Source organism: Callithrix jacchus, chromosome 12 (assembly GCF_049354715.1).
Source record: "Callithrix jacchus isolate 240 chromosome 12, calJac240_pri, whole genome shotgun sequence".
Classification (NCBI taxonomy): Eukaryota; Metazoa; Chordata; class Mammalia; order Primates; family Cebidae; genus Callithrix; species Callithrix jacchus.
The window spans coordinates 56,986,822-57,001,627 of NC_133513.1; the positions used below are offsets into that span (position 1 = coordinate 56,986,822).

Genomic DNA, 14,806 nt, shown 5'->3' on the forward strand with positions numbered 1-14,806 from the left:
GACCATATTTTTCTATTTCTATAATTATTTCCTCCTTTTTTTTTTTTGAGACAGAGTCTTGCTGTGTTACCCAGACTGGAGTGTAATGGAGCCATCTCAGCTCACTGCAACCTCTCTGCCTTCTGGGCTCAAGCGATCCTCCTGCTTCCCAAGTAGCTGGGACTACAGGTGCCTCCCAAGACACCTGGCTAATTTTTGTATTTTTAGTAGAGACAGCATTTCGCCATGTTGACCAGGCTGGTCTTGAACTCCTGACTACAAGTGATTCACCCATCTTGGCCTCCCAAAGTGCTGGTATTAGAGGCATGAGCCACCATGCCCGGCCTAATTATTTCCTTCTTAACAATAAAACATTTCATCTCTTCCAGGAAATTAAGAATTATTCTTGGCCAGGCAGGGTGGCTCACACCTGTAATCCCAGCACTTTGGGAGGCCAAGGCAGGTAGATCACTTGAGCCCAGGAGTTCGAGACCAGCCTGGGCAAGATGGTGAACCCCATCTCTACAAAAAATAAAAAAATTAGCCAGGTGTGATGGCGGGTACCTATAATTCTTGCTATTTGGGAAGTTGAGGCAGGAGGATCACTTGAGCCCAGGAGGTTGAGGCTTCAGTGAACCATGATTGCTCCACTGCACTCCAGCCTGGGCAACAGAGCAAGACTCTGTCTCAGAAAAATAAAGAATTCTTCTTTATTTTCACCCCTTAAATTGCTGCATAATGTAGCTAATGATAAAAATTTTACCAGTGATTACTAAAAGTGGACAGTAGGATTTTTTTTTTTTTTTTTTTGAAACAGAGTCTTGCTCTGCCGCCCAGGCCGAGTGCAATGGTGCAGTCTTGGCTCACTGCAACCTCCACATACTGGGTTCAAACAATTCTCCTGCCTCAGCCTCCAGAATAGCTGGGATTACACTTATGCACCACCTTGCCTGTCTAATTTTTGTGTTTTTAGTAGAGACAGTTTCACCACGTTGGCCAGGCTGGTCTCAAACTCCTGGCCTCAGGTGATCTGCCTGCCTCGGCCTCCAAAAGTGCTGGGATTACAGGCATGAGCCACCATGCCCAGCCAGCCACAGGGTAAATTTTATGGTATGTGAGTTATATCTCAATCCAGCTCTGAAAAACAAGTAGGCAGTGAATAGGTTAAATTTTCTTTGCATTTCATATGAATTTGATGCTTATAAATGGACTTCTTACTTAACTCTGAAGTGATATTCACAATTTTAATTTCAGGAAAAGACTCATGTATTTTGTGTCTTGATGCCCAGGTCACATTCACTAAATGTCTGTATGCACAGTTGGTGCAACAAAGGTTTGTGCCAGACCGGCGGAGTGGATATAGGCTGCCTCCTCCATCTGATCCCCAGTACCGAGCCCATGAATTGGGCATGAAATTGGTAATGTTGAAACGGAAATGTTGTTTTCTTTTTTTATGTAAATGGGCTGTTAATAGTATAGTGGCACAATATAGAAAGTCCAGAAATGCACCCTGTTTATGTAAGAATGCAGTAAAATGTGGCATTTGAAATTAGAATGAAAACATTTATTATTTAGTAAGTGACAATGGGACAAGTGTGAAGCCATCTGAAAAAGTGAAGTTGATTCCCTAATACCTATACCAAAATAAATTCCAATTGGATCAAATATTTAAACATAAAACTTGAAACTATACAATTTGAAATACAAACAAGAACTTTTTATAATCTGAATAGGAAAGGCCTTTCTAAGTATGACTTGAAACCAGAATTTATAAAAGGGCACTGATTATGCAAAAATTAAGCATTTCTGCATGGAAAAGAAAAACTCCATTAATAAAGTCAAAAGATAGCAAACCTGGAGAAAGTTATATTTGCAATCTAAATGAAAAAGAGCTGATTTCTCTAATATATAAAGTGTTCATTTAAGTCAATATGAAAAAGATAATACTAACCAATTGATTTTTAAAATGTTCAGGAACTATGAATATAGTCCACATAAGAGGAAGTACAGGTGACCTTTAAGTTAAACATATGAAAAATATTGAATCTTACTCACAATAAAAGAAATACACTTTAAAGCTACAAAATAGTGTTTTTCGTCATTATGTTAGCATGTATCAAATGGCCTGATAATACATACTGGGTTGTTGAGAATATATAGAAAAAAGCATACTCTCAGACATTGTTGATAGGAATATAAATTGACTGTATCCCTTATGAGAACATTTTGGCAAAATAGATGCTCCACAACTTACAGTAGGGTTACTTCCTGATAGACCCATCAAAAATTGAAATTATCATAAGTCAAAAATGTATTTAATACATCCAACCAAATGAACATCATAGCTTAGCCTAGCTTAAATAGGCTACCTTAAATAGGCTCAGAATACTTACATTAGCATACAATTGGGCAAAATCATCTAACAAAAAGCCTATTTTATAATAAACTTTTGAATATGCTGTGTAATTTATTGAATACAGTACACTGTAGAGCACAGTATTGGTTGATTGCCTTTGTGATCACATTGCCAACTGCAGCTTGCTGCTGCTGCGTATCCAGCATTATGAGAGAGTGCATATTGCTAGTCTGCGAAAAGATAAAAATTCTAAGTAAGGTTTCTGCTGAATACACATTGCTTTCACACCATCATAAAGTCAAAAAATTGTTAAGTCAAACTATCATAAGTTGGGGACCGTCTGTTATCCATCAACATTTAAAATGCACAAATGTTTTGATCACCATTTTCACTTCCAGAAAATTATTCTCTCTGCATTTTAAGTATACACAGGGACATATATGGAGCATGCTCATGACAGCATTGTTCATAGTAGCAAAAGATTAGAAACTACTTAAATGTCCATTAGTAGGGGAATAGTTAGATAAATTGTGCTCTAGCCATGAAGTAAGATGAATGAATTTGTGTCTTCTCATGTAAATGATCTCCAAGGTATATGGTTTAGTGTAAAAAGCAAGGTATAGAATAGTGTGTAAGCGTTCACTGAGCAACAAAAGGTGTGGAGTAAACTATGCATACAGAGAGGCACACACGTGTCTGCTTCAGTGTACAGATTACTTCTGAAAGGATGTGCAAGAAGTTAGTAACAGTGTTCTCTGGCTTAATCAGGAAAGTTCCCTGTTTGAATTATTTAACCATGTGCATCTGTTATATTTTTTTTAATCAAAGGACTTTTTTAATGAAGTTATTTCCTCCCTTTACTATGTCTGAGATCATGTTCAGTTTATGTATAATTTCTGCTGGACAAGAAACCTTTTGTAACCCTTTTCTTAATTAAACAAAAAATAAATGGAAATTTCTGGTTTTGTAATCAGCAGGAAAAGGAATCTCTTTGAAGAGAACAGGAATCTTGGTTGTATATCATTTTCTTTTCCTTTATGATTTTTACTATTCTATGATGATTAAGAAACTTGGAAATAAGTTTATGTTTTTCATAAAATTTTAAAAAGTGTTATAATTTTCCAAATGCCCATGTATCCAGTCACCTAGTTTTAGAGTGTGGCTAAGTGGAAAGAAAGTAATGTATTATAATAAGATACAGAAAAAAAGGAACTTCATAACAAAAATTCTACCTATCTCATCTAGGCTCATGGATTTGAGATCTTATGCTCCAAATGTAGCCCACATTTTTCTGACTGCAAGAAATCCCTTGTAACTACCTCACCACTCTGGGCCAGTTTCCTTGAAAGTCTGAAAAAGAATGATTACTTTAAGGTAGGACTTGCAATGTACTGGTTTTTAAGTATACAATCCAGACAAAATCATGCTGGCGACTTAAAGTCCTATGGTCCATGTTTAAATGTGTGACATCATTACGGAAGGTAGAGTTAAAGGAGCCTTTTCTAGTTCAGTGATAATGAAGGAGGTATCTATGAACTGTTTCCAGTATTAGAGAAAAACGAATACTGTTTATATTAAATGATGAAAGTGATTATTTGTACCAGATAAAACAACTTGCAAAAACTTGGTAACACAAACATGAAAAACACCAGATAGCTAAGTGTATTAGGTGAATGGATCTCTCAAAAATTGAAGGGGGGAAAAAAAGAAAACACCGGATAGGAAAATGAGCAAAGAGTTAGATTTTAAAATTTATTAAAAGATACCTAGTAAATTTCTCTTATTCAACTTCACAAGTAGTAAAGATATACATATGAACACAGTAATGAAGAATGTCTTTCATGTATGTACAAAAGGATATGAATGATATTCAGTGCTGTCGAGAGTATGGTAAAACTAATACTCCTATACCTTTCTGGTAACATTGAAAATTGGTAAAACCTTAATTGGAAAGTAATTTGGTAGTGTCTTCCAGGAGCTATAAAAAGGTTCAAACTTGGAACCTTCACTTTGAATAATCTTTTAAAAGGAAATATCTAAGAAGTAGAAAAATTTGTAAGAATATGATGATGATAAAGATGGCACAGCAATATGAAAAGTACTTATAATATTATAGTATATATATCGTGAGGTTTTTTTTGAGATAGAGTTTCGCTCTTGTTGCCCAGGCTGGAGTGCAGTGGCATGACCTCAGCTCACTGCAACTTCCGCCTCCTCAGTTCAAGCGATTCTCTTGCCTCAGCCTCCCGAGTAGCTGTGACTACGGGCACACACCACTACACCTGGCTAATTTTTGTATTTTTAGTAGTGATGGGTTTCACCATGTTGGGCAGCCTGGTCTTGAACTCCTGACCTCAGGTGATCCACCCGCCTTGGCCTCCCAAAGTGCTAGGATTACAGGCATGAGCATGAGCCACCGTGCCCAGCTATTATTGTTGTTGTCCAGGGTCTCACTCTGTCATGCAAGCCAGAGTGTTGTAGTAGGATCATAGCTCACTGCAACCTTGAACTCCTGGGCTCAAGTGATCCTCCAGCCTCAGCCTGTCAAATAGCTGAGACTATAGGCATGTGCCGCCATGCCTGGCTAATTTTATTTTATTTTATTTTTTCTTTTTAGTAGAGTTGAAGTCTTGCTATGTTGCCCAGGCTGGTCTCAAACTCATGTCCTCAAGTGATCCCTCCCACCTCTGCATCCCAAAGTACTGGGATTATAGGCATGGGCCATGGTGCCCAGCAAGTATATTCTTAAAAAAAATGTAAAATACTAAGTATGGCTACCACTATAAATAGGCATTTAGAAAACACAAATGATAGTAATGGTGGGATTTTGCCATTTTTTTATTCTACTTGGCAAACTTTCTGTACTTTGTTTTGTGAATTACTAATCAGTTATATCTTTTTTTTTTTTTTTAATTTTTGTTTTTGTTTTTGTTTGTAGAGGCAGGGTCTCACCATGTTGCCCAGGCTGGTGGTCTCAAACTCCTGAGCTCAAGCAGTCTGCCCATTTCATCCACCCAAAGTGTTGAGATTACCAGGCATGAGCCACTACACCCAACCAATTATATCTTAATAATTAAGTAAAAGAAAATAGTAGAAAACTCTCCAAACTGGAAGTAGGCCCATAATGGTGAAAAAAATTAGGAACCACTACATGTAGCTGCGTCCCCTCATTTGAAGAAACTGGAGCTCAGACAGGCACATTAATGACAAAACAGGACCTAGGCCTTGGGCCACATGATTCCTGAGCAGTAGATTATTTGCTGCCTCTCTGAAAGTTGCTGGTGAACACATTATTTTAATGACAACTTGTGAGTAATGTTCTGATGGACCATTTTTTTTAAGGGATTAATAGAAGGTTCTGCTCAGTACCGGGAAAGACTAGAAATGGCAGAGAATTACTTCCAGCTCTCAGTAAACCGGCCAGAAAGGTGAGTTATTTTTATTTTCTATTTTATTTATTTATTGTATTGTATTTTTGTATGGAGTCTCACTTTGTCACCCAGGCTGGAGTGTGATTGCACAATCTCAGCTCACTGCAACCTCCACCTTCCAGGCTGAAGCGATTCTCTTGCCTCAGCCTCCTGAGCAGCTGGGACTACAGGCATGCACCAACACACCCGGCTAATTTTTTATTTTTTTGTATTTTCAGTAGAGACAGGGTTTCACCATGTTGACCATGCTGTTCTCAAACTCCTGACCTCAAGTGATCTGCCCACTGAAGCCTTCCAATGTGCTGGTATTATAGGCATGAGCCACCACACCCAGCCTAGATAGTTATTTTTAAATAATAAAGTTTGTTGCCATAAAAGTAACATATACATTTAGTGAGCAAATACAGAAGGATGTGACAAGGAAAAAATTTGTACCACAGTCAACCAGTGTTATCACTTTAATTTATTGCCTTCCAGGGTTTGTTCCCCTCCATCCCACCCTCAGTTGATTTTTGTTATAGAATGGCCGGGCACGGTGGTTCACACCTATAATCAATCCCACCACTTTGGGAGGCTGAGGCAGGCAGATCACTTGAGGCCAGGAGTTTGATACCAGCCTGGCCAATGTGGTGAAACCTCATCTCTATTTAAAATACAAAACTTAGCTGGACATGGTGGCTTGCGCCTGCAGTTCCAGCTACTCAGAAGGCTGAGGCATGAGAATCGCTTGAACCTGGGAGGCAGAAGTTATAGTGAGCTGTGATCATGCCACTGCACTCTAGCCTGGATGACAGAACAAGACTCTGCCTCAAAAAAAAAAAAAAAAAAAGAGAAAGAAATCTTGCATCCTCCTCTATATGATTTTACTCATCATGATATCACATTTTTCATGGCATTACAAAGTCTCTATAAACATAATTTTTGAAAGCTGCACAATATTGCTGGGCATGGTGGCTCACACCTATAATCCCAGCACTTTGGGAGGCCAAGGTGGGCAGATCATTTAAGAAATGGAGACCACCCTGACCAACATGGTGAAATCCCATCTCTACTAAAAATATAAAAATTAGCTGGGCATGGTGGCACGTGCCTAAAGTCCCAGCTACTCAGGAGGCTGAGGCAGGAGAACCACTTGAACCTGCCACTGCACTTCAACCTGGTGACAGAGTGAGACTCCATTTCAAAAAAAAAAAAAGCTGCACAATATTGCACAAATGGATGTACCATAATTTACTCAACTATTTTTTGCTGTTGGGGAAATATTGCAAGTAGCTTAAATGTCCAACATTTTAATTAATGTTACAGGAGAGGCTCCCATTCTGCACACCAACATAATTTTTAAACAGTTTGAAAACAAACTTCCATCTCCCTCCAGAGCTATTGTTGAATTCCTAATGTTTGTGTTTTTTTTAAATAGCTGAATTAATATCATAGACTTGTTTTTTTAAGATTTACCTTTCATTTTCACTTTTTTCATTTATTATTATTATATTTATTTTTACTTATTTATTTATTTTTAGACAGAGCCATGCTTAGTTGCCTAGGCTGGAGTGCAGTGCTCCACCTCCCAAATTCAATTGATTGTCCTGCCTCAGCCTCCTGAGTAGCTAGGATTGTAGGCATGCACCACCACACCTGGCTAATTTTTGTATTTTTAGTAGAGACGGAGTTTTGCCATGTTGGCCAGACTCCTGACCTCAGGTGATCCACCCACCTTGGCCTCCCAAAGTGCTGGGATTACAGGCATGAGCCACTGCACCTAGCCATTAATTTTTTATTTTTAATTATTATGGATGCATACTAGTTATACATATTTATGGAGTAAATGTGGTTATACATATAATGTCCATGTAGCATACAATGCATAATGATCAAATCAGGGTAATTAAGCTTTTCATCACTTCAAGCATTTATCATTTCTTGTGTTAGGAATATTTTTAGTTCTATTTTTTTAAGGTATATTGAACTATATAATTAATTATTGTTAACTGTGGTTACCTTATTGTGCTACCAAACGCTAGCTCTTTTTATTTTTTTAAAATATTTTTTGGGGTTTGCCAGGAAGATGTTAACTAAAAAGGGTTCCAGATCCAGACCCCAAGAGAGGTTTCTTAGATCTTGTGTATAAAAGAATTTGGGGCGAGTCCATAGAGTAAAGTGAAAGTACATTTATTAAGAAAGTAAAGGAATAAAGAATGGCTACTACATAAGCAGAGCAGCAAACACTAGCCCTTACTCCTACTATTTAACTACATTTTGGTACCCATTAACTATCCCCTTTTTTTCTCCCACTCTCTGCTACCCTTCCCAGCCTCTGGTAACCATCATTATCCTTTTTAAATTTTTTATTTTTTTAATTGAATCAGGGTCTCACTCTGTTGCCCAGGCTGGAGTGCAGTGGTGCAATCATAGCTCATTGTAGCCTTGACCTCCTGGGTTTAAGAGATTCTCCTACCTTGGCTTCTCAAAGTTCTGGGATTACAATTGTGACCCACTGCACCCAGCCAACCATTATCCTGCTCTCTATCTCTGTGAGTTCAGAATTGTTTTTAGTTCCTACATATAATACCAGAGACTTTCCCCCAATTTATTAGAGATCGTAATAGTGAAAAATTATAAGCAATCCAAGTATCTATCAATAATGGATAAATGAATTACATTGTATTTATATGATGGCCTGCTATCCAGTAGTTAACCAGAGATTAACTAAACATACATATATCTGATTTAGGACTTATCAGTCTCAGTGCTACTGACATTTTGGATCAGATAATTTGTTGTGAAAGACTGGCTTGCACTTCTTAGGAGATTTAACAGCATCCGTGGCCTCTACCCAGTAAATATCAATAGCACTTCTCCCTTATCTTCCAATCATGACAACCAGAAATGTCTCCAGACATTGCCAAATTTCCTTGGGGGGCAAAATTGTCCCTGGTTGGGAACCACTGATCTAAATGAATGGATTTCAAAAACATAATGTCAGTGGGGAAAAAAAAGCAAGTTATAAATACGTACGGTAATGGGTACCAAAAAAAAACAACGAATGAGTAAGACGTACTAATAGATAGCACAACAGGATGACTAAAGTCAATAATAATTGTACATTTAATATAGAGTGTAATTGAATTGTTTGTAACTCAAAGGATAAATGCTTGAGAGGATGGATACCTCATTCTCATGATGTGCTTATTTGCATGCCTATATCAAAACATCTCATGTACCCTATAAATATATACACCTACATACCCACAAAAAATTAAAATGAAAAAAGAATAAAATAAACATATACAGTGTGGATGCTACACATATAAAAATTTTAAATATACAAAATACTATACATTATTTATAGATACATATATATTTATTAAACAGATATTTATTGAGTGTCTCCTATGTGCCAGGCCCTATTCCAGGTGCTGGGGATACAATAAATGAACCCAAGGTGTCCCTGTCCTTATAGAGCTTACATGCTAATATAGGAGAAAGCACATTTTATAATTTTATATGGTGGTAAGTGCTATGAAGAAAAAGGACTGTGTGGGGAGACAGGGGTAGAGACTGCTCTTCTAGATAGATTAGTAAAGGAAGGCCTTTCTAAGGAAGTTTTCTTTGAGAAGGGACCTGAATGAAGTGAAGGAGTGAGGCATTTGGGTATTTGGGGGAATAGCATTGCAGCAAAAGGACAGACAGCAAATACAAGAAATAGAAACAGATATATATATACACAGAGAGAGAGCAAAGTGCAGAAGTGTACTTGAGAAAGCAGTCACCTCCAGGCAACAGGACAATGGATTGGGATAGGTGGCAGTGGTCATCAAAGGAAACATTAATTTTCTCTATAATATTTTTAAGGTACATGATAAACCTGTATACTTTGTTGCCAATTTAAAATAAATAAATAGTCCGGGTGTGGTGGCTCACACCTATAATCCCAGCACTTGGGGAAGCCAAGGTGAGCGGATCGCGTGAGGTCAGGAGTTTGAGACCAACCTGGCCAACATGGTGAAACCCCATCTCCACGACAAATACAGAAAATTAGCCGAGTGAGGTGGCAGGCTTCTGTAATCCCAGCTACTCAAATTAAAAATAAATAAATAGCCAGGCACACGGTTCATACCTTCTGTAATCCCAGCTACTTGCTGAGTGAGGTAGGAAGATTGCTTGAGCCCGGGAGTCAAGACTGCAGTGAGCTGTGGTCATGCCACTGCACTCTAGCCCAGGTGACAGAGTGAGACCCTGTCTTAGAAAAAAAAAAAAAGCTATGCACAGAGATACTTACGTGTTGAGTGGGTAACATAATGGTGACATGATTTGTTATGTAAATTGATGGCACCCTGTTTGAACTATTAAGAATGGAGCAAATCAAGTTGTATAAAGGACTTGTTTTAATTGAATAAACATTTGCATACCATGCAAAATCATGTAGGTGATGGGGAACTGTCCCTATTCTGTATTATTAATATATAAACATTACTAGGAGAGAGAAAAGAATAACCCAAATAATCATAACAAAAGGCAAGATAAAAATCATTCTGAAATATCAAATGCTAAAGAGAGTCAATAGTGAGAAGGTAATTTCACTAGGGTAGAAGCAGAGAAGCTAAAAAAAGAAAGATAATGGAAAGGTTCAGGGAGGAGGTATTTGCATTACGACTTAAAAGAATGAGGATTTTTTTTAAATGCATAAAGATGTTTATTTTATAAATATATATATATATATATATATATATTTTTTTTTTTTTTTTAATGGAGTCTCTAGACACCCAGACTGGAGGTAATGGTGCGATCTCAGCTCACTGGAACCTCTGGCTCCTGGGTTCAAGCGATTCTCCTGCCTCAGCCTCCCAAGTATACCTGGGATTATAGGCACCCACTACCATGCCCAGCTAATTTTTATATTTTTAGTAGAGACAGGGTTTCACCATATTGGCCGGACTGGTCTCGAACTCCTGACCTCAGATGATCTGCCTGCCTCAGCCTCCCAAAGTGTTGGGATTACAGGGGTGAGCCACAATGCCTGGCCTGCAACATTGTTATATCAACAAATTCAAACAAATGTTCATATGTAGAGAAGTGGTTAATTAAATTATGGCATGTTCTGGGAATGCTGTTTAGCTCAGTGTTTTTCAGTGTATCAAATCTATTTTGTAAGGACTTAGAAGGCCTTTCAAGTCGTACTAAGTAAAACTGACTGAACAATATGTTTATTATATTTCTGCATATTTGCTTTTTCCTTATTTGATGGGTTTCTGCCTCACCCTTCTAAGTAGCTTGGACCACACACATGTGCTACCATGCCTAGCTAATTTTGTTTGTTTGTTTGTTTGTTGAGACAGGGTCTCACTAGGTTGTCCAGCTCCCGAACTCAAGTAATTGACCTAATGTGGTCCCCCAAAGTGTTGGGATTATAGGCGTAAGCCACCCTACTCTGCTTCAGAGCCAAAGGGGAAGCAAATTGGCTAGATCTCTTTGCCTCTATCTTCCACTTTAATTTAATTAATGTATTTATTTTTTGAGACAGAGTCTTGTTCTGTCACCCATGCTAGAGTGCAGTGGTGCAGTACTGGCTCACTGCAACCTCTGCCTCCCAGGTTCAAGCGATTCTCCTGCCTCAGCCTCCCGAGTAGGGGATTACAGGCACATGCCCCCATGCCCAGCTAATTTTTGTATTTTTAGTAGAGACAAGGTTTCACCATGTTGGCCAAGTGAACTCCTGACCACAAGTAATCTGCCTGCCTCGGCTTCCCAAAGTGCTGGGATTACAGGAATGAGCCACCATGCCTGGCCTATCCTCCACTTTAATCAAAGCCATTTTTCTTTGAGCCCTTCTGTATTTTAGAGTTACTGGTAAAAGTTTTATTTGATGGGGTTTCATCATGTTGGGCAGGCTCATCTCGAACTCCTGACCTCAAGTGATTTGCCCCCCAAAAAAAAAAGGTTTTTTACTTGATAATTCAAGAAGAAAATTTTAAAAAATAAATAAATAAAAATAAAATTTAAAAAAAAGTTTTATTTGAGAAAAGGGGATCTGCAACCTAAAAATATGCTTAAAAACAAATTAGAGCCAGGTATTTTGGCATGTACTTATAGTGCCAGCTACCTGGGAGGTTGAAGTGGGGGATCACTTGAACCCAGGAGTTTGAGTTCAGTCTGGGCAACAGTGAAACCCCATCTCTTAAAAAAAAGAGCAAAAACAAACCAAGAACTCCCCAAATTAGACTGGTTAATCCCTATAAAGTAATTATAATATGTATAAAAACAATTTCGTAGAGGTTCCAACTTTAAAAGACTATGTATTTATGATTACTATTCTAAGTTCTTTTATGAAGAAATATTCATGGTTTTCATTTTTTATAGTTCTCTTGCTATGAGCCCAGGTGAAGAAATCTTAACCTTATTACAGACAATGCCATTTGATATAGAAGACCTTAAGAAAGAATCAGCTAATCTTCCCCCAGAGGATGGTAAGTGATGGACTGGGATACAGTGGAAGGGTTAAAAAGAAATTAAAATCTTCTACTAAGTCTCACAGGATCCTCTCCTGAAAGGACTTATCATGTGAATGTAGAATGGCAATATTATGCTTTCTTCTTTTTCAGATGACCAGTGGTTAGATCTCTCAGCAGATCAGCTGGAGCAGTTGCTACAGGAAGCTGCTGGCAGAAAAGAATCAGAGTCTATTTCCAAGGAGGAGAAGGAGCAGAACTATAACTTAACTCAAGTCTCAGAGAGCATGAAATCTTTCATATCCAAAGTCTCAACCCACAAGGGAGCAGAGCTGCCTAGGTAATTTGCATAAAAGTATAAATATATAAATAGTTAGAACCCAAATGTTGAAATCATTGGCCATTGCCATTTCTACTTTTTTTTTTTAAGTAAATGAGTTGTACTGCTTTCTTTCTTTTTTGTACCTAGTATAGTGACAACTTACTTATCTGAAATCAGATTTCTAGAAGCCTCATCCTTTGCAATCCTTGAAATAAGCCAGAAAGATCACCCAACAGATCTAAAAACCATCATCTAGAACCACACAGGGAAACCATGTATTTTACTCTTTAATAGCCTTATGGGCTCAACATTTAGCTTTCGACAAGTTCAGACTTCTGATCTCCCACCCTACAAGCAGATTGGATACTGAAAACTCAAAGGGATTCATCAGAGGCAGAAATAATAACAGAAATGTGAAATTACATTTGGCAGGTAACAAGAAAAACAGGTAGATAGAATTGTTACTTATGTATCAAATATATCATTTTTAGTGTTGGTGCTCTTGAAGCTGGTGAAAGATCTAAATTTATGTTTGGTATTCTGTCTTTAATAAGGGAGGGATAAGGGAAGATATGTTCTTGTTTATTTTTTAAGCTTTAGTTCTTAAAAAAATAGGCTTTATTTAAATTAACTCAAATAAATAATGCTTTTACTAATGCTAGATATCTTACTGGGGCTAGAGAGTGGGTAGGTCCCTAAATTAGCATAAGTTAAATGTACATAAACAAGATGCAGTTTTTACTTTTCATTTATCAGACTTTCCCATTTCTGTTGTCCTGCAAGGCCAGTAAGCTCACGGATTTTTAAGACTTCAACTACAATTTTTCTTGCTGTGCCTCCTTAGAAATTCTATCTTTGGTAGCTTTCTTAAGAATGGTACCACTTTAGAAAAGTTTCAAACGGTTATATTTAGAATAAATTAATTGTCTTTGTCCTTTAATATTGCAGAGAACCTTCTGAGGCTCCAATCACTTTTGATGCAGATTCTTTTCTTAATTATTTTGATAAGATTTTAGGTAAGTAATGGTGTGATGTTCCCTTCCATTTTAAAACTGTAAGTAGCATGGCTGTTGCTAGAGCATTGGGTTATTAGATATTTCAGAAGCCAAAATATTTGCTTTCTCTTCCTGGTTTTGAATTGCTTTCAACCATGAACTACTACCCGTCAACAATTTTGCCTAGCTCAGTGCTTGACATATGTAGTAGCTGCTCATTAAATATTTGAGAGTGACTGAATGTTATGTGTTTAACTAAGGTTTTATCTTGGGTCCCATATTGTTCTTTCTGTTTTGGAATTACTGTGCTTACAAATCCATAAGAAAAAGACAGCCCAATAAAAAATTATAATATATATGTACAGAACTGTGGAGATAAAGATTAGGATACCCAGAAACTGCTAAAAGATGCTTACCTCTGGGAAGAGAGTGAGACTTGAGACAATACTTGTATGGCTTGAATGTTTACATCAAAATATATTCATTTATTAGGTAGTATTTACATTTTTTAAGAAAAATATTTTAATTAATTGAATTCACTTTTTTTAAGGTAAATCTTTTGACTCAGCCTGTACACTTTTCCACAACATTAAATGTACACATATCTACCAGCATTACCATTTGCAGAATGGATTTTTGTGAAGAAAATTGACTATGTGTATTAGTCTTTTTCTATGGATAACATTCTAATTATTTTGAGATGTGTAGTAATTCAAAAAATAATAATTACCAAGTGGCTCTTTCTATGTTGGGGTCTGTGTAGGGCCAAGACCTCATGAGTCAGATTCTGACTGTCTGGATGAGGAAGATTTTGAATGTTTAGACAGTGATGATGACTTGGACCTCGAAACACAGGAACCTGGTGAAGAGGCTTCTCTGAAAGGAACTCTTGATAATCTCAAGTCATACATGGCCCAGATGGACCAGGAACTAGCACACACCTGCATTGGCAAAAGTTTCACCACTAGGAAGCAAGTGGTATGTGTGTTTTTAACCTCTTTCTCTTTCTGAGTCTAGTAAGTATATCAGATAGCTAAAACCATATTTTATTATAGTTTTTCTTTTTTGGGTGTGTGAGATTTGAAATAAATAAGAATGTTAATTGTTTTCCTTACCAGTAGGATAAAGGATCATAAACTTAATTTCCCTAACCATAAGCTTAATTATATTACTTATTCTGTGTTATCTATCAGGACTTAAAATAAAAAGTCATATAATATGCTCAAATTAGAATTTGATTGCACACTACTACTACTTAAATGGATTTTTTTAAGGTA

General features: G+C 37.2%; 1 protein-coding gene across 4 annotated transcripts in view; it reads left to right on the plus strand.

The window, feature by feature from the left end:
- Positions 1-14,806, plus strand: part of ECD (ecdysoneless cell cycle regulator) — a 35,475-nt gene that overhangs the window by 13,738 nt on the left and 6,931 nt on the right. For all 4 annotated transcript variants that reach the window (XM_054242313.2, XM_002756242.7, XM_035268002.3 and 1 more), the window contains exons 7-13: positions 1,269-1,397; positions 3,581-3,709; positions 5,678-5,763; positions 12,124-12,230; positions 12,366-12,552; positions 13,483-13,550; positions 14,293-14,507. In XM_054242313.2, coding sequence (XP_054098288.1) covers positions 1,269-1,397; positions 3,581-3,709; positions 5,678-5,763; positions 12,124-12,230; positions 12,366-12,552; positions 13,483-13,550; positions 14,293-14,507 — 921 coding nt within the window. The remainder of the gene's footprint in view (positions 1-1,268; positions 1,398-3,580; positions 3,710-5,677; positions 5,764-12,123; positions 12,231-12,365; positions 12,553-13,482; positions 13,551-14,292; positions 14,508-14,806) is intronic.